The 18047-nt window shown below is 39.9% G+C and overlaps 1 protein-coding gene across 3 annotated transcripts; it reads right to left on the bottom strand.

Annotated features, from left to right (window-relative positions):
• Positions 1–386: 386 nt before the first annotated feature.
• On the bottom strand, positions 387–18044 carry ehmt2 (euchromatic histone-lysine N-methyltransferase 2). 3 transcript variants are annotated; one of them, XM_061059380.1, is made up of 27 exons: positions 17854–18044; positions 16175–16244; positions 15892–16053; positions 15290–15549; positions 15113–15182; positions 14913–14995; positions 14336–14476; positions 14165–14227; positions 13341–13446; positions 11787–11873; positions 10212–10492; positions 9309–9634; positions 8995–9225; positions 8169–8251; positions 7658–7764; positions 7131–7253; positions 6935–7036; positions 6635–6739; positions 5724–5896; positions 4332–4499; positions 3471–3615; positions 2785–2862; positions 2208–2323; positions 2021–2107; positions 1858–1936; positions 1582–1757; positions 387–1061 (listed from the first exon to the last, which is right to left on the bottom strand). In XM_061059380.1, exons 1-27 carry the CDS (start codon positions 17878–17880, stop codon positions 881–883), a joined length of 3630 nt encoding a protein of 1209 aa, XP_060915363.1. In that variant the 5' UTR covers positions 17881–18044; the 3' UTR covers positions 387–880. The 3 variants fall into 3 exon arrangements, with proteins under 3 accessions (XP_060915363.1, XP_060915364.1, XP_060915365.1); XM_061059381.1 differs by having other exon boundaries at positions 5724–5878; positions 17854–18043; XM_061059382.1 differs by lacking the exon at positions 11787–11873.
• Between the last annotated feature and the right edge of the window lie 3 nt (positions 18045–18047).

Genomic DNA, 18047 nt, shown 5'->3' with positions numbered 1-18047 from the left:
GTAAAAACATCCTGCTTAAAAACTCATTAACGTGCACATATGCTACTAGTTTTATTCTTGATTAATCATTTAGTGATTATGTTAATTTTCTTTCCAAAATGTCAAGGAAAACTGACATCTTTCTGTAACTGTTTTTGTTCAAATCAGATGTAGAGGGAATCGGTGGCAGAGTGGGACATCTTTTTCTTTGACTCTCTGACTGTGCACGGTGCATCTCTCTTGCTTTGAGTGGTGGTAAACGCCCCCTGCTGTCAATTACAAGAATACCAACAGGCAACACTCTTAATGAGATCTGCCTGGTTACTAAAAAACCCAAAGCTTTAACACAAACACCATACACACAGAAAAAAGTGTAACTCTAACCCTAACAGAGAAGATTGTCACACTTAATTCAAGAGCTCAAAGATCAACTCATGAGCTTATTTATTACACTAATTGTCATAAAAGAAAACTATACGTACAAAAATAAAGACAACAAAGCTAAAACAATCATCCAAAAGACAACACCATCTCTTTTATCATAATTGAATCACGGTAATTAAGGACTGACGGTTGACCCATTATTGTACTGTGTAAAAATACTTCCTGTTTGTTGGCATGACAGAGTAAATGACACGTGGTAGTTCTTCCTACTAAACAGACTTTTATACAGTAAACATACTGTATGTAAAGAGAGGTTTAAGAATATGTTTAGCTCATGTCCTTAGGCCATGTCCTCTACCATAAAGGGAAGAGCTAACCTTCAGGATGGAAACAAAAAGATACTTTAAGTAAAAAAAAACAGCAACATGCATCATACAGAAATGTACAGGTGATAAAACACACATGGACTATGTGCACATGTATCATCCAAAGGCCTCGTGTGAGTTTTTTTTTCTTCTTAGGAGTTTCCCATCATGCTCATCCCACAGTCTGCTCCCGATTCTGGGCAAGCCTCCATACGAGCCAGCCTGTTCTGCTCCAAGGCGATGGCCTCTGCAGAGTGTTTACATTTCTCTGATCCACACTGACAGGTGAAGTACTTGCTCTTAATGTCCCAGAAACGGTCTCCGTAGTCAAACCTAATGACACAAGACAAGGCCAGTCAGGTTTGTACACTTATGGTTGGATGGGGCTTCAAGCACATATGTTTTTTTTTTTTTATATACTTTTATTGCAATACATTAACGTTTCCGATCATTACACATATTTGCAACATTTTTTTCATATTTCTAACACCCAGTGGTGAGAAGGAAACAATACATATATATACATTATATTACTGTGTAAATATATACACAGTATGCAAATTCAAAATGCATATAACAGAGGCAGCATCCAGAGCGAGCTTTGTGCCTACTTTTTACAAGTAATAAGTAAATAAGCAATAAATTAAAATTTAAAAAAAGAAGTAGAAAAGGATTAAATGAAAAAATACTAATACTGTATGTTGTTGACAAATAAAAACCTTACATATCATGATACAACTAAGAAAATATCTCTTAAAAACAAGCTAATGAATTAAAAATATCATAAATTATAGGATCAAGAAAGTTAAATACTGGGGAATAAAAAAAATAAAAATAAAAATCTGTCTCTCACCCGAGCTCTTGTCCGCTGTGGATGTCCCTGGAGCTGAAGAAGGCTATGCGGGGGAATCTCAGGTCCTGGTGCAGCATGAACACGCGCACAGGGATGAGGTTTGGGTCACACAGGTGGTTGATGAAGCGGCTGATGTTGCCATAGTAGCGGGCATCAATACAGTACACCTCCCCATCCTTCAAAGAAAACACCAATTGGTTGTTCACTCGCTCCTCAGTTGTTCTATGTGTCAGAAACTAAAGATTAAAAACACAATTTAAATACAAAAGTTCACACCTTGTTGTCCAGGTCAAACAGGTAGGAGTCGTCTTCTCTGACATCGGCCTCTGCGTCAGAGATCAGCTCCCCGACATATCTGCATGGACACAAAAAAACAGCATTACTTGGGTACCTGACTTTTTTTGTACGAGAGCGACGTGTGGTGCGGTTTCTCTCTTACTCGCAGATGAAGCTTCCCTGGGGAATATCCTGCAGAGCTCGAACTCCCCAGCCCATCTTCTCGGTCCTGTAGTGCTGAAGACGAACCCTGGGTGGTGGAAAACAAAGCGTTCATGTTTTTTCCCCATCGTTTTATTTTTATGAATCATCACAGAAACTGAATTTCAGAGTGCAGTTAAAGTTCTTACTTGATGCCTGCTTGCACCACCCTGTTCTTGCACGTCCGGTAACAGGAGCACGCCATGTTGCACTCGAATATAAGTGGAGGCTCAATTTTGTTGAACTCCTGGAGCAGCCGCTGGTCCTGAAATATAAAAAACACAACTTGAGATTTGGTTCCTCTGTTAGTTTCTCCTTTAACTAATAAACCCTGGTTATAGACTTCAATCCAGTCATTCAAACCAAACCTTAAAAAAATTGCAGAATATTAAGAACTAAAGCATTTTATCTTAAGATAAGATAATCCTTTATTTATCCCACAACGGGGACATTTACAGTGTTACAGCAGCAAAGAGCAAAGATTGCAAACAAAAAGTGAACACAGTACAGTTTAAATAAAAAAATAATTTAAAAAAATGTACAAAAAAATAAATACCACAATATAGATTTTAAAAAATAGATCAGCTGAGCTGCAGTTTTGACAAAAAATGTGTAACATGTTTTAAGTTGCACACAGAATTGCACAATATCCAAAGTAGGATTGAAATAATGTCCATTAAAGTTCTGATTTCTGTTATGATGTGACTGTAAAACATTTGTATCTACCTTGTCGTACCAGCAGCGGATACTGAGCTGTCCACAGAGACAGTTACTGGACGAGCAGTCATCAGTGCAGCTGCAGTGCTGAAGTCAAAAAACAAAAGAAAGGCAATGATGTTGTTTTTAATGACACTTTATAACAGAACGAATAATAATAATAATAATAATAATAGCTTTATTTATATAGCACCTTTAAAAACAAATGTTTACAAAGTGCTGATAGACAGAGCAAATACACGACAACAGAACAGAGATCAACAGAGAGGACAAAATTGTAAAAATGCAAATAACAGGAATAAGATTCAACAGGCAGGTGTGGAGAGGCAGTTCAATACAGTGAAGGAAACATTAGTTTAAAATCAACCAGGAGAGAACAAAATGAAAATTGATGGAGAGTGTGACGACATCACATCACAGGCTGTAAACACAGAATGAAGATAAACAGAAGGGATAAACAGGACATTGGTTAAATGAATAAAGCAACAGAGAGCTGAAGAGTTAAAAGATAAAAGGAATTTAAAAAGACTAAGAGCAGTAAAATGAATACAGGAAGGGAACATTTAAAGGCTAAAACATTTAAAGAAGAGAAAGATAAAAAGGTTAAAATTAATAAAAGGAAGGGAAAGATCTTTAAAGGAGAAATCAAAGCAAGTCTATAAAAGTGACTTTTAAGAAGCTGATGAATGTTTTACCTGTAAATGTGTGATGTTGCGGTCTATGTTCATTGCTGAAGTTTCGCAGTTTTCCGACACATATTTGTAGTCGGACGGACAACCTTCGTCGTCCACCGCGTTCACAGAGGGGATGGGTACGTTCTCGTAGCCCTGAGCGATGTCGCTGGAACACAAAGCAAATAAACAAATAAACAAAAGAAACTACAGGGTCTTAAGTCTCTTGCTAGACTGTCCTCTGTCGCCCCCTGGTGGTGGATCAAACCTGCAGAGTCCCTCTGCACCTTTAAGAAAAAGCTAAAGACCCATCTCTTTGATGAACACCTACACACTTTGAGGATATTTAAGATGGATTTGATGCTGATAAGAACTCAAGAACAGCTGTCGATATTATTGCCTCTGGTCACTTCCTGTCAGCTCCTGTGTGTCCTATCAGACTTCAATCTGTTTGTTTGCACTTCCTGACGTTGTTTCCTCCTCTCTACACCCTTGCTTGTGTTGTTCTTACTCTCTGATGTTCATCACTTTGCTAAATAATTTTTAGAATTGTAGAAACTAACTTTCTGTCAAACTTGATTATTTGAAAATGAGGCTCTAAAAATAAATATCAGGACCTCTGTGTATCCTATATCTCCCCTAAACTCCCTTCTTTTGTTTGTCACCCCATGTCTTACAATTTGTCTTTTTATTTGATTTGTTCGGATCTATTTCTATTATTTTTCTTTTTCTATTTGATTTCTTTTGTTCTGTATAAATTTACAAAAATGTGAAAAGAGGAATCACTCTATTGTCTAACCACAAATGAACAATATGTACAAATGTCTGTGAATGTGTCATTCTAAATAAAAAAATAAAAAACCGAGGCTCTTTTTTCAAACCTACCTGCAGATGATTCTTTCAGTCCGAAGCATGCGATTGGTTATTCCTCGCCTCAGCTTCCTGTTGATCTGGAGGGCGACCCAAACGGGAGTGTCCGCCCGCGCGAGCGTGAGCGGCGTGTCTCCTTCCCGGTTAATAATGTCAATGTCTGCACCTCTGGAGAGAAACAACCTGCAGCAGAGACAGAATATCACAACCGTGTCCTACACGCTCACATTGCACCAACTAACAACTGACAAATACTAAACTAAAGCTCCTATGAGCTGAACAAAAACAACAGACGCCGTTTTTCACTGCTAGCAAAGCATCATATCTATCAAGAAGACTTCACAGTTAAAGTAAGTCTGGAAAAATAATCTACACCCGACATGTTTCATGTTCCAGTATCATTTCTAACTGTTTCCTCTTTAGTGGCTCGTTTGATTTTTCAGTTTGTTGCCACACACTGGACGGGAAAATGTTTGAGATAGATTCTAAAAACTCTGGAATTAGTTGGCTTTATTTCTTTATTAGTGTTTAAGTTGATATATGTTGATGTGTATGGTGACAGGTGGAGGTGGGGGGGGGGGGCTTAAAAAATATTCTCATCCGCCAAAGGGGGGACCAGGCAAAAAAAAAGGTTTGGTGACCACTGAGCTAAGACACTAGAGGTACCACAGGGGGCGCCAGAATCACACAAACAAAAGATTTTGTTAGCGTCGTACCTATCAATGTCCAGACGAGGGTCACAATCCCATCTCCAAACCAAAGCAACAAATGATGGATACTTTAAAGGCTTTATATGTGATTTTTTGATCCAGCAGATGTCGCCCTTGAGCACCAGCATGAAACCAAAACAACTCGCGCTGCATTGTTGTGTTAGCATGCTAATGCTAGCGATCTTTATTATGCTCGTATCTTCACACTGCATGTAAATTTACCTGAAATGAGCGTGATCTAGAAACACAGTTAAGCAGTGAGTACAGTATGTTATTCTTCTTTTCTCTAGTCCCTCAATTAAACAACTTTTATACACGAGGGGAGGAGTCAGCCGGCCGTCCTGGCGATGTAAACAAACTGAAGATAGGACTCTGAAAACATCACAGACAGTGGGACTCGGGTGTTACACCCATTGTAGACAGTCATGACTCACAGAGTTATTTTCAGAGGAGATACTTGATTTATATTATATTTAAGTGTGAAAAATCACATATAAAGACTTTAAGAACATCAATATACATCCATCATTCCACTCTCCTGCAGCCGTCTGTGTAAGTTACATTCAAAGTAAAAAACATCAAACTAGTAAAAATGAGCGAATAATGATCTGGTTAGTTGAGAGGGACGGATGGCTTCAGGTTAAAGTGAAGGACACATGTGACTAGTGTATGAAAACTTGTGATTGATTTGACTCACGTAACACATTCCAGGTAGCCCTCTCTGGCGGCGATGTGGAGCGGCGTGTCTCCGTGCACGTTGACCGACGTCAGGGAGCAGCCGGCGTTCAACACCAGCTCTGCTATGTCCACGTTCCCTGCGTACGCCGCCCAGTGGAGACACACGTTCTGCTCCTGAGGGGAGAGACTGGACTGTTTAAAGTAATAACCTGAAATATTCTCATGCAAGTACATCCATGTAGACCCAGACTGTGACACAACTGGACAGGAACAGAAAATGAAAACAATCCAGATGCTTCGCTGTGTTTTTTTAAGAATGCACTTCCTATTTGAGGGAAAAAAAAAAAAGTGTTTTATTATTTATTTAGTTTTTCTAGATCACCAATTAAATGAGCTTCTTGATGACTATGTGAGCTACAACATCAAGAGATCATCAGTGAGAAGAATGATAGAAATCAGACGAAGTGATTCACAGCATCCTGCCAACACTGCTTCAAAAAAATAACATTTTCTGAGCAAAAATTCCTGGTAAGTGATGTTTGACTTGCAAAATTTGTTTTTGCTGTTGGCAAAAAACGCTACTTCAAAAAAAAATGTGAAGGCTGCCATATGTGTGGTTCTATGTATACATGTAAGTTTATGTCTATCTAATGTAGGTATGAAGGAAAGGGTGTGTGTATACATGTATGGATGTGTCGTTGTTTTGGTAAAATGGCATGTTAGGATTTCATGAGAAAATGGACAAGTGTAAGTGAAAAGCATCTCCTGAAGTTGTATGTTTGTACTCAACATGTACAGGGAAGAATCAGCTAAAATAGGTAAGAGGTATCGCTTTGTCCACAGGGGGGCGCCACAATTAAAACAAACCTAAATTTCCCAAAAGGAAAATTGAACGTTACAAACCTCAGAATTAGCGAGCGGAAAACTTACTTTATCATTAATGGTGACGTCAGCTCCTCTGTTCAGCAGAGATCGGATCACGTCGACATGTTTGTGCTCTGCAGCCCAAATGATCGGCGTCCAGCCTCCGCTGTCCTGGAACAAACCCGACAGGAAGGATCTGTTTCTGATGCGTTTGTTTAAATGATTTCTTATCTAATGTATACGATAGATTGGCATACTTTTTAAGAAATCTATTTTAACATTTAAAACCAAACACTTTGTTAAACTCTTTCCATCAGAAAGTTTGTTTGATGGCCGTAAAACACTGATAAAAGTCATTTTCTTTACCTGTGCGTTCACATCGACCTGCCCCGTTTCCAGAAGCATGCTGACGATCTCCTTGTTCCCCAGCTTGGCCGCGTGGTGGAGGCCGGTATATCCATCTTCCTCCTGAACAACAAGAACACCGAGGCTAAAAATCTGTATCAAACAACCTCAGGGAAGACTCTTAATTTAGTTGTTTTTTTTTGTTTTTTTTACTCACAACATGATAGACACAGGCGCCGTTCTGGACCAGGTAGTGAGCCACCTCGATGTGATTGTTGATGATCGCTTCCAAGAGAGGAGTCTTCAGGTCCTTGTCCTGGGCGTCCACCTGAGCACCAGCCTGTTGTAAACAATCAAAACATTATCCTCAGACTGAAAGCACAAGACGAGGAAATGTTTTAAATTAAACACACACAGAAGAATTCTGCTGACAATTCATTTTTATCTCTGAAGCTCATTTTTCTAGTCACAAACTGTTCCTGCATTTATTAAAGTTGATGAAAACAGCTGCCGTCCTTCTAAAAGCGTTGCTATGACAACAATAAAAGTGAACCAAAATAGTAAAGTTGTGGATATGGAGATTTAAACCATGAACTGAAATGTGCTCGTAAAGCTTTTAGGATACTTCTTCTGATATCATTGATTAATTTTTAATGTATTTTTAATATAAAATGATTAAATAGAGAATGTGTTCTGATCAAAAGGAAGGACTCGACGAGGCTGACAATAGATGGAAAATGTCACCTGTATGAGGATGTAGCAGACCTCCAGCAGACCTCTTTGAGCTGCAGCATGGAGAGCAGAGCGCCGGTTCTGTGAGTCAGGCTGGTACGTTGGATCTATTCCCTCCACTGGTGCAGACACGAACAGTTTAAGAAGGAGAAGAAGAGGACATACTTTATTAATGCCTGAGGGGGGGAAAATAAATTCTCGCTCTGTTATTGGACAGGACAACACAAACACACAAACAGGATCTCAGGGACACCAGTAACCAGTTCCATATTTTGGTCCTTAATAGGACTTGAAGTCATTACAGACTGAGCTGCTGCTGCCGCCTCAAATAAACAAATCCATAAAACAATGACTCTTTCTGTTTGAGCAGGAAGGAGGGAGTAAACAAACGATCATTCATCATAAAAACATAAACACTGAAACGTTTGTGATCAAATCCAGAGAGAGAGCTTCTAAAAAATAAAATCTACAAAGTTCTTATATCTACATGGAGAACAGTTGTTCTCGTCTTTCTTCCACTCACTCAGCATGAGCAGAACCCTCTGAACCTCTCCTTGTTTGGCAGCGGGGTAAAGCTGGCGGGGATGGAACCGCAGTTTCTTTTTCCTGGAAAATGGAAAAAAAGTAAAAATCACAAAATTGGTCTAAATGTTTCCACTGAACGTCAGCTAACTTTCATGGGAAGAACAAAAACAAATCAACAAACACACAAAAAAGAAATCTTTTCTCTTTTGCTCTAATCCTCCCTAAAAAAACAAATCTGTATTTTTTTTCTGCCGTGGCTGCAGATTTGAAACAAACTGTTCTTAAAGATTTTAAAACTAATTTTATTGCCCCCTGTAAATCTTATGGAAACACAACTTAACACTTCCATGCAGCCTAATCTGAAATAATCATGTTGTGGTTGTGGAATTTTGTAATTTTAATTTTTTATGTTTTTATTTATTTACATATATTTTAATTTAACTTAATTATAATTTTTGTTCGTCAGGTCTGTTTTTTTTCTGTTTGTCTTTTTTTTGTCTTGCATTGATGGGTATTGTTCTATATCATTTATTGTCTGGTATTGTACTGTTGTAAAACATTTGAAAACAATAAAAATGTTGGTCATAAACATAAAATTAAAAAAAATACTTTTATGAAGAGAAATTAACTTATGTTGAAATAACTTTGGCTGCTGCAGATAAATCATATTCCAGTTTTGCAGTTTTGCAGTTTTGTTAGCTTAAAATCTTCTTTTTTTCTTCAAAACAAGTAGAAAAATAAATAGCAGACACGACTCACATTTATTGTGAGGATAGTTACTAAACCGTTCATCAAAGGCATGGATAAAAAAAATAAATCACGACCTCTCTGTGTCCTGTGTGAGGATAGCTTTCTGCAGCGACGCCCTGCTGGGCCCGGGCGGTAGTGCACTTGGACTGATGGGTTTCCCGTTAGGCATACAGAGAGAGGGACCCACGCTGTCCACGCCCTCCTCCACTGGGGGGACGGCGGTCGCAGGTGTTGCCGAGGCGACCGGCTGCGGGGGCTGCTGCTCCACCGCCGGCTTGACCAATCCGTGGCTACGCATACGAGCGCTGGAGGAGAACAGAGGAATTAAAATTAAAATATATTTTAGGATTTAAAAGGAAGCTGAACTTCTCACACTGTTCAGTCTTACCTGACCGGTCTCTCAGGCATCTTCCCGTCCTTCATCCCTCCCGTCGACGCCGTGAGTGAGGGCGCCGTGGGGACAGACGGGGGCAGGGACGGGGTCGTGGTGGAGGAGGCGGACATGGTGACGACGGTGGTGGCGGAGGCCGTGGCCGAGCTGAACGAGGGGATGGTGACCTCCTGGGCCTCTGACGCGTCCTCGCCACAGTGAGGACAGAAGATCATACCGCCGCCTCCGTTTCCTCTGCTGCGCCCGCCGCTCAGCACCGTCACACAGCCGCGGTGGAAACGGTGAGCGATGCGCTGGTCCGGGCAGCACTCAAGAAAAGTGCCCTGAGAATGAAAGAATAAAGAGAATGGAGGTTAAGAAGGAGACAGTCAGAGGAAACAAGGAGACAAAAAGTCAAAGCTGAAATGTCAAGATGAGCAGAACGAGATTTGAACGAGGACAAAGACGAGAGGCAGCATGAGGAAGTCGGATTAAATGGTGGAGAAGTGGGAAAAGAAGACAGGATATAATTGAGGAGAAAGTAAAGAAGAAAGATACGGAGTAAAAAGTGGAAAAATCAGGAAGATAGAGGAGAAGAAAGTAGGATTCTGTGGAGGAGGAAAAAGGAAACTGAGGGAGAGAAAAAGTTATAGAACATAAGATATCAAGAGGGAGAAAGGAGGAGAAAGTAGGATTTTGAGGAGGAGGAGAGGATATAAAAGGGAGAGAATAATGAAGAGAAGGACACCAAGAAGGAAAAAGATGAGAAAAGGAGAGGAAGGGAGGAAAGTAGAAAGTTCAGAGGGTCGATCATCAAAGGAGAAAGAGGAGGTAGGATTTATAGTGTGAAGGAGGAGAGGAAGGAAGGAAGGAGATAAGTGTTTATTTTGATGTCGACAGCAGATTCTTTAAACCTCTCACCGCGATGCAGAAGTACCCGCAGCCGGGACAGCAGTGGTGTTTGACCATGTGAGAGCGATGGACTTCACAGAGCACCATGAGGGGAACCCGGCTGGACGGACGCATCGTCTCCCCTTTGATGGTCCGGCTGATGCACGCCCTCAGCTCGCCGTTGACGCTCTCGGTGGCCATGCACTGTCTGCTGACGCGCTGGCTGCTGCACTCCACTCGAGGAGCCTCCATCCTGCAGCTGCAGAGGGGGAGCTCCTCCAGACGCTCCGTGTCTCCTGCATCGCTCCCTTCTGAGCAGAGGAGAGAGGTTTCTGTATTCATTTGAAGATTCTGTTTATGACTTTAATGCAGAGTAGTACAGAGGGATGTGGAGTTGAACTCGGGGCCGAGCGCTTCAAGGACTTCAGCCTCAGTTTATGGAGTGCACGATATAACAGCTAGACTCCCGAGGAGAGAGAGAAAGACTTGATTGTTCACGATGTTAGTGCTGATGGAAATTGTTTTACTGACATATTAAATGAATATCCTGTAAATCCTGAAACGTTAGCGCTCAAAAAGGTTCATCTTCCCTGTGAACACCAGATCACATCTGTACCCAGGTTTGTTTTAGAATGACTTCCAATAAGATCTTTTACAATAGCGATGTTGTCCTTAAATCAACCCCACTTCAACAAATTCTTTTTTTTTTTGGCGAGACTTCTGCTGGAAAAATCTGATACGATTTTTTATTACCCCAAATCAGAAGTCAAAATGAAGTGGTTCTCCAGCCTCATGCTGGAGGGAACGTGGAGCGGTCTCGGCAGACTGTGTACATGTTTTTTGGTCTTGTCCACGTCTTGAGCCCTTCTGGAAAGATGTGAAACTATTAAATCGCAGAGACTCTGAACACCACATTGGATTTCTCTTTCACATCTCATTTCCTCTACCTCGGGAAAATTCCTGAAGGTCTTGGCAAAAACATAAACCTTTTAAAGATTCTTATGGTGGCTAGTAAAAAAGCGATTACTAAATGTTGGCTTCAGAGGAACAGTCCTACCATGAGACTCTTGAGGAACATTGAATTCCATCAGCTTTATGGAAAAAATAAAACATAAAGACTCGTAAATATTTATTTTTTCATTAGAATGTACCATCCATTATGTACTGTACCTGTACCTTTACATTCTTCTATTTGATCTTATTCATACTGTCTTGCCCTAGTCCTCACTTGTTCTGTGTTTCTTGTAAAACAAAAATGAAAAATAAAGAGCGATGTTGTCCTTGTGCTTCTCGTCTTCTGTGTGCTCCTGCTGCAACGCAAATTTCCCCTCGTGGGACAATAAAGAATCTGAATCTGATAGTGTGCTCAGCATCCCTCTACTAGGAAAAGAGTCATCCATATACCCAAAAGTAATCCATCATCTCTGCTTTTCATATCACACAGAAAAGCTGCAAAGGATCACATCAGAGAAGCTCAAATTAGATTTTTAACAGATAAAGTTTCAATGCTTTGTTTAATTCAGCTATCGTTATCGAGGGGGAAAAAAAAGGTTCAGATTTTTTTAACATATCGACATACGATACGTGCGTCGCTTCTAAACTCACCGTGGTGAGGAGAAAGTGTCAGACTGTCGGCTGCAGCGATGTCCAGAGCACCCAGGGGAACCTCGGTGTAATCAGACGACCTTTCAGCTGAAATGACAAACGACTCGTCATCAGTCACACTGCAGAGAGATGAACTACAGCTAGAATAGAACCTTGTTTATTTGAGGTCCAATCCTTGTGTGCCTTTAATAGTTTTTAAACTTTCATGTAGATTTCTATTCTAACAAAATCATACAAACATTTTTGCATTTATCTTTTGTGTGGCTTTTTTTCCCAGTGGAACTTCTTAGCTGGTATCTCCTCTACTCTACCATTTTTTTATTTTCCTCCTCTGCAAAAGAGTCTCTTTTTTTTGATGCCCTGAGGTAGAGCGCAGTTTCACATCACCCTGACTTATAAATGACTGACAAACAATACATTAAAAAAAACACTGAATCAAAATGTACAAAGGATGTACACTTTTTTTTTTCCTTTTTTTTTTTTTGCAGATAAACAAAAACAAAAACGTACCACAAAAAATAGAAAACCATTCTTTCTCCTCTGAGTCAGTATCTGTAATCTTAGCCTTGTGAATTTCCGGAAACTCTGGCTTCAGCTCAGGTCTGAACACAACAACACGCCCCTCTTCCAGGTGTGTCAGCTCCTGCACAGACTCTGAGTGAACACCTTTCTGCAGCTCCTGCACAGACTCTGAGTGAACACCTTTCTGCAGCTCCTGCACAGACTGAGTGAACACCTTTCTGCAGCTCCTGCACAGACTGAGTGAACACCTTTCTGCAGCTCCTGCACAGACTCAGTGAACACCTTTCTGCAGCTCCTGCACAGACTGAGTGAACACCTTTCTGCAGCTCCTGCACAGACTCTGAGTGAACACCTTTCTGCAGCTCCTGCACAGACTCTGAGTGAACACCTTTCTGCAGCTCCTGCACAGACTCTCAGTGAACACCTTTCTGCAGCTCCTGCACAGTTCCTACAAACCTCACGGGGGGTCTCCTTTAAAGCCCTCTCTTTTGCATGCCCGCCCTGTTTTCAATGAGAGCCTTTTCTTGGAAGATTTACAGAGCTCCCTCGATGTTTCCATTTTTGGATGATCACCCTAACCCTGCTCTGAGAGATACGAACCGCCCTGGAGATTCTCTTGTAACCTCGCCCTGATTGGTTCCTGTCAATAACCGTGTTCTGAGTTCTCTCTGAGAGTTTTCTCTTCATCGTGTCCTTTTTTTTTTTTAAGCATGAAATCGTCACACCGGACGTGGAGGCTTCAAGGTGAAGTCACACCTTGATTCAACACTGCTGATATTAATATTAATTATTAATCACTACATGACTAAGAAAAGTGATTCATTAATTATATTAATCTCGTTATGTGACGCCCACCAGCTGCACCAGAGATGATTTAATCAAAAGGCTTTTTCATTTTAATACAGATTACAGGTTGTTTTTTTTTCACTTTGACATTAAAAGAGACTCTTGTTTTGAAAATCTAACACGATTCAATGTCAGGAATCTTAATGGCAGACAGTCATGGTTTTGGATACAGATTAACTCACTCACCAGCGACCGGCTCGGCCACATCAGACGTGTTTTTCTCTTTTTCTTGTGAAGACTCCTCGCTCTCGTTTCGACTCAGATCAGCTTTGTGCGTCTCAGACTCTGAGCTCTGCGAGGGACAAATTCTCTGTCAATGTAGCAAAAGAAAAGTAAACACTCTGGATGTTTTTTTGTGATTAATTTAAATTTTTACTTGTTACAGGTTACGGCCTGGATGCATTATTCTGTTATTCTCTTTATTATGAACTTGCACACTCACCATTCCTGTCAGTGTTTTTATGCTTATCTTAAGTAGGAAAAAATGAGCTTAGAAAATGTTTTTCTAAAGAATAAATGTCTCATTTTTCTGAATGTAAACATAACTTTGTTCACAAAAAACCCCACAGGGCAACTTTCAAATGTTGCCTCAGCATGTCAGACAGAACTGTTGTGATTTCACTTTTCAACTCTTCACCCAGTTGGTCTTTTTGATTTTTCATCCATATTGCTCATTGTTTGTCTGTTTGTGTTTGGCTGTGGTTATTTATAGAAAAGGTGTCTTAAAACTGGGAGGGAAATGAGCAATGGCATGTTTTGTTTTGTTTTAAATAGGAACAATAGAATAATGAAAGTTCTTCCCGATCAGGCAGAAGAAGAATTGGAATTGTCTATTTGGAGGGAGAGAATTATTCATCTTTTTAAAGTAAGCGCTGAGTGATACAAGAATAAAATGTTTTTTTACATCCAGGCTGATAAATATTTGTGTGGAGTGTCATCGACTGTGTGAAGTGTCATCAGGTGAGGTATAAGATGACTCGACGTGAAGGTGGTATGATGGTTTCACTCACATGATCCGATGTGTTCACAGACTCCTCGATCTCTTTATTTTCTTCTTTCTCAACGTCATCAAACTATCAAACAAACAAAAAGGAAGAAAAGTTCAACAACAGAAGATAACGACCGTAAACATGCTGTAACATCAAACTCAATCATATGTGTGTTTTTTTACATTAATTTACCTCCGACACCTTTCCTGACGCTCGCTTCGATGGGTTTGGAGTCTGAATTTTCTCGTCCTCCTCTGACTTTGATCCGACATCGACGTCGCTCTTCTCAGCTGCAGATTTGGTTGAAGGCTTTTTATGGACAAATGTTTCTTCCTGTTATTTCAAAAAAATAAAGAACAGAAATAGAGAAGAGATAAAAATGTACCACTGAACCCTTATTAGAGCGAGTACAAACTAAAGATGTAATTTCTGATATTTTCGATGTTTTTAAGCCATTACTTGAATCATTTATAGAAACGAAAAGTACAGAAGCTTTTAAGAAAAATAATAAGATCTTCGGTTATAATCTGAACAGAAAGCTGCTGTGTCCAACGTGAGGGGAATTTCCACAGATAAACATTGTCAGTGTAATTGTGCAGGAGTTTGCCTGCAATTTTTTGGGATTCAAATAAAAGAAAATAATCTATATTTGGTGCCCACTGGACAGGACTTCTATCTTTGCTGCTGTGGTAGAAATACAGGTATCAACAGTGTGTGTGGTTCGGATTCTGATGAATGTACCATCGTGCTGGAAACAAAAAAATCTTACCACAGTTTGAGCGTTGTCCGGGATGTTTTCAGACGTCTCATGAGTGATGTCGGATAAAGGATCCGTTTTTCTCCTTTTTGCAGCTAATGGAAAAACACATGCACGTGTCATAAATCAGGTCGCTCCAGATTATTTCCATTGATGTTAAATTGATTATTTCAGACGGACATTTAGTACAACAATATTCTAAAGCGACTAACCTGTTTCAGAGTCAGAGGAAAGCGAGGCGGAGGGTCCTGAGGGTGCAACAGGCGACTCAAAGTTGTTCATCTGTAAAAAACAGCAATGACTTTAAAAAGTTGCTGATTCAGAGAAACACATTTGATTTTTACTAAAAAAAAGAAAATGAAGTTTGCTACAGGGGGATTGATGCTCACCTGGCCTAGCGGAGGCCTGTTCATGGTCTTGCGGGCCCGGTGGATCTTGGGTGGGCCGGGGGACACAGAGGGAGAGGAGGAAGCTGTGGCAGAGGAGGACGAAGAGGAAGAGGAAAGAGCAGGTCCTGGGATGGATTTACTGCTGCCAGGTCCGGAAACACTCATCTTTGCTCGGCCGGGGGAAAGCGCCGAAGAGGTGGACGGAGAGGAGGAAGAGGATGACGAAGCCGACGCTGATGGAAAGGACTTTGCAGCCAATCCTGTAAGAAGGCGGATAAACCAATGACTGCCAACCGCTTCATAAATCATTTAAAATCTTTTTTTTTTTTTTTTTAGTAAGACAATGAGAGGCATCAAGGAACATGGAGCTCTGCAGAAAACAAACATAACTATGCTTTGAATATCGTGTGTTAAACCACTGTTTCCTGGTAATAATACTTTTTAAAAATATTAATAGCTTTCTAAATTATCTAGCTAAGTTTATTAATTTATCTGATTTATAGTGTTTTTTGTAAAAATGTAAAATGGTCTCACTGTTTAATTCAAAAAGAAGTCTGGAACTTTAACACATTTGAGAAGTGCAGATTGTATTTGACTTTTACCTGCAGCATGTTTCTTTGGAGAGGAGGAAGGTGACATCTTGTCTCCTTCCTCTCCTGCTTTTGAGGCGTCCTTCCCAGGCTGCTGAGAAAGCAACGTAGAGGCCATAGCACCCATGGGCTCCGTCTGTTTGGCAACAGCAGCTGTGGTGATGGCTGCATTATCTGGAAAGGTTTAGAGGTCTGTGTAAGCTTTGAGACAGTAATAAATCACATGAGTTATGTTTGTTGTATCTGAAATGCACTGATTAAACACACAGGTATCGTTTCCTGCCTTTAGACATACCGTCCTTCACATGACTTGGTCCAGCTTCTGAATTTGCTGGTGTTTCTGAGTCATTCCCTTCAGGAGGCTCCTGGCAGAAACAACAAAAATCACCAGGAAATGATATGTCAGAATAAAAATAAATGGGTAATATCAAACTGAAGTGCAACGTTAGGATTACAGAGATCGAAGTCGAACATTGAAGTACATTGACGTAGACATTAGGGTATGGGGAAGTGCCTGTAAAACATTCACCCATTCAATTTACATTTCGCAAAAAAGAGCCATAAGAATCATCAGTTAAAGTTGTTGAAATTTCATGAATTAGTTGATTACAGTATTCTGCAAATTATGTTTAAAGCTAATCAGAAAACATTTCCAAAAAACATCCAAAACAGATTTGAAAAAAGGGAAAGCCGTTAGTGCCAGTGGCTGTGTTCGCCTGCAGCCAATTTGATTTGAATAGTTTTTGAATGAAGTGTTTTGTTTTGTTTTAATTAATGTTTTGTGAAAGAGGGGCAGATATTATAAGATTAATCTTCTTTCTGCTCCTTTTCATTCGAAATTTGAGATTTTATGTTTGTTTTCTTAACTTTATTGTTTGTTTGAATGAAATAAAATTTACAAATAAAAAAATTAATAAAAAAACATCGAGGCATATTCATTCTGTGCAGTTCACAGTGTGCGGTACTTTAACTCCAGAAAAAGAGCCCCAAGTGATCTGTGATTTTTGAGAATGATTCAAGTTTTAGAGAGGAGAGAGAGAATTCAGCTCATGTTTTTACAAAACGAGGAAATATTATCTATTGTGCAAAAAATAATTGTGTATGTGCAATTACAATTACACACATTTCAAAACAAACACCTTCTATAGCTTGTTTTTCAGTGTACACATAAATCCCCAAAAACAGATTACAAATATCTTGTTTGTTTGCATATATTAAAATGTGAATGTCATATATCAACACAAAAAAAAACAGCATGACTGACAACTTACTTAATGTAAACAATATATCCACTAAATAAACACACAAACCACATTATTTTGCATAACTATAAACTGTTCAAATATTAACACCAGCTCAGTCAATCCCTCTGACTTTGACTTCCGCCTTTTCCTCCAAAATAAACTCGTCAACCAATGGCTGATCGTTTCTACTATGACGTCAGGTGCCGCCATCAGTCAATCAACTCATTCATGCTTTTTTTAAACAAACAAAAGCGAGCAAAGAATGCTACGAAATGAAAGAAGAAATGTAGAGTAGGGAAATCTCTTAAATCATAGTTTGCACAGGTAAAACCTTACATAAATAAAGAATGTAAAGATGAAGTTAACCCCAATATTAGCTTTAAAAACTAGTCTAAATAAAGCGTACTTTATAAACACCTCGTAATGCAATGGAAGCAAGGCAAAAGACAATGATAAAAACAGTCAAAGTAGCGGGGAAAATGGTAAAACGTAATCAAATTTCAGAGCTGTGCAGTTATTTCACACTGAACTGTTGAAGGCTAATGTGGCTAAACGTGTAGCACAGATTCCAACAAAGAGGTCTTCTAACCCACAAGTAAATACATTATTCGTGGTTGCAGATTTCCGATTAGCCGCCAAGATTCTGCTATAAAGGCTGCAATGTTTACAAAAATCCAGGAGAACATTAATGGCATTAAAATGCAATTCTGTGTTGCAGTTGGTTTTTTACCTTTGTCGTAGTCTCAGATGCCGACATGTTTCACGACACGCACTGACGTATATCAACGTGCTGCGTCATCAAACAAACCCCGCCCCCCACCCCCAGTCATGGATTTGTTTGACAACCGGCGCTGCTGGTTCCTCCACCGGATGTGTAGCAAGCAAACCGCTGGGAGAGGCTCTCTACGGAAACAGATTCACAGA

Source organism: Labrus mixtus, chromosome 16 (assembly GCF_963584025.1).
Source record: "Labrus mixtus chromosome 16, fLabMix1.1, whole genome shotgun sequence".
In the NCBI taxonomy this organism is placed as follows: domain Eukaryota; kingdom Metazoa; phylum Chordata; class Actinopteri; order Labriformes; family Labridae; genus Labrus; species Labrus mixtus.
Note: the sequence above shows the minus strand (reverse complement) of the source record. Positions and strands in the feature narration are given on the sequence as shown.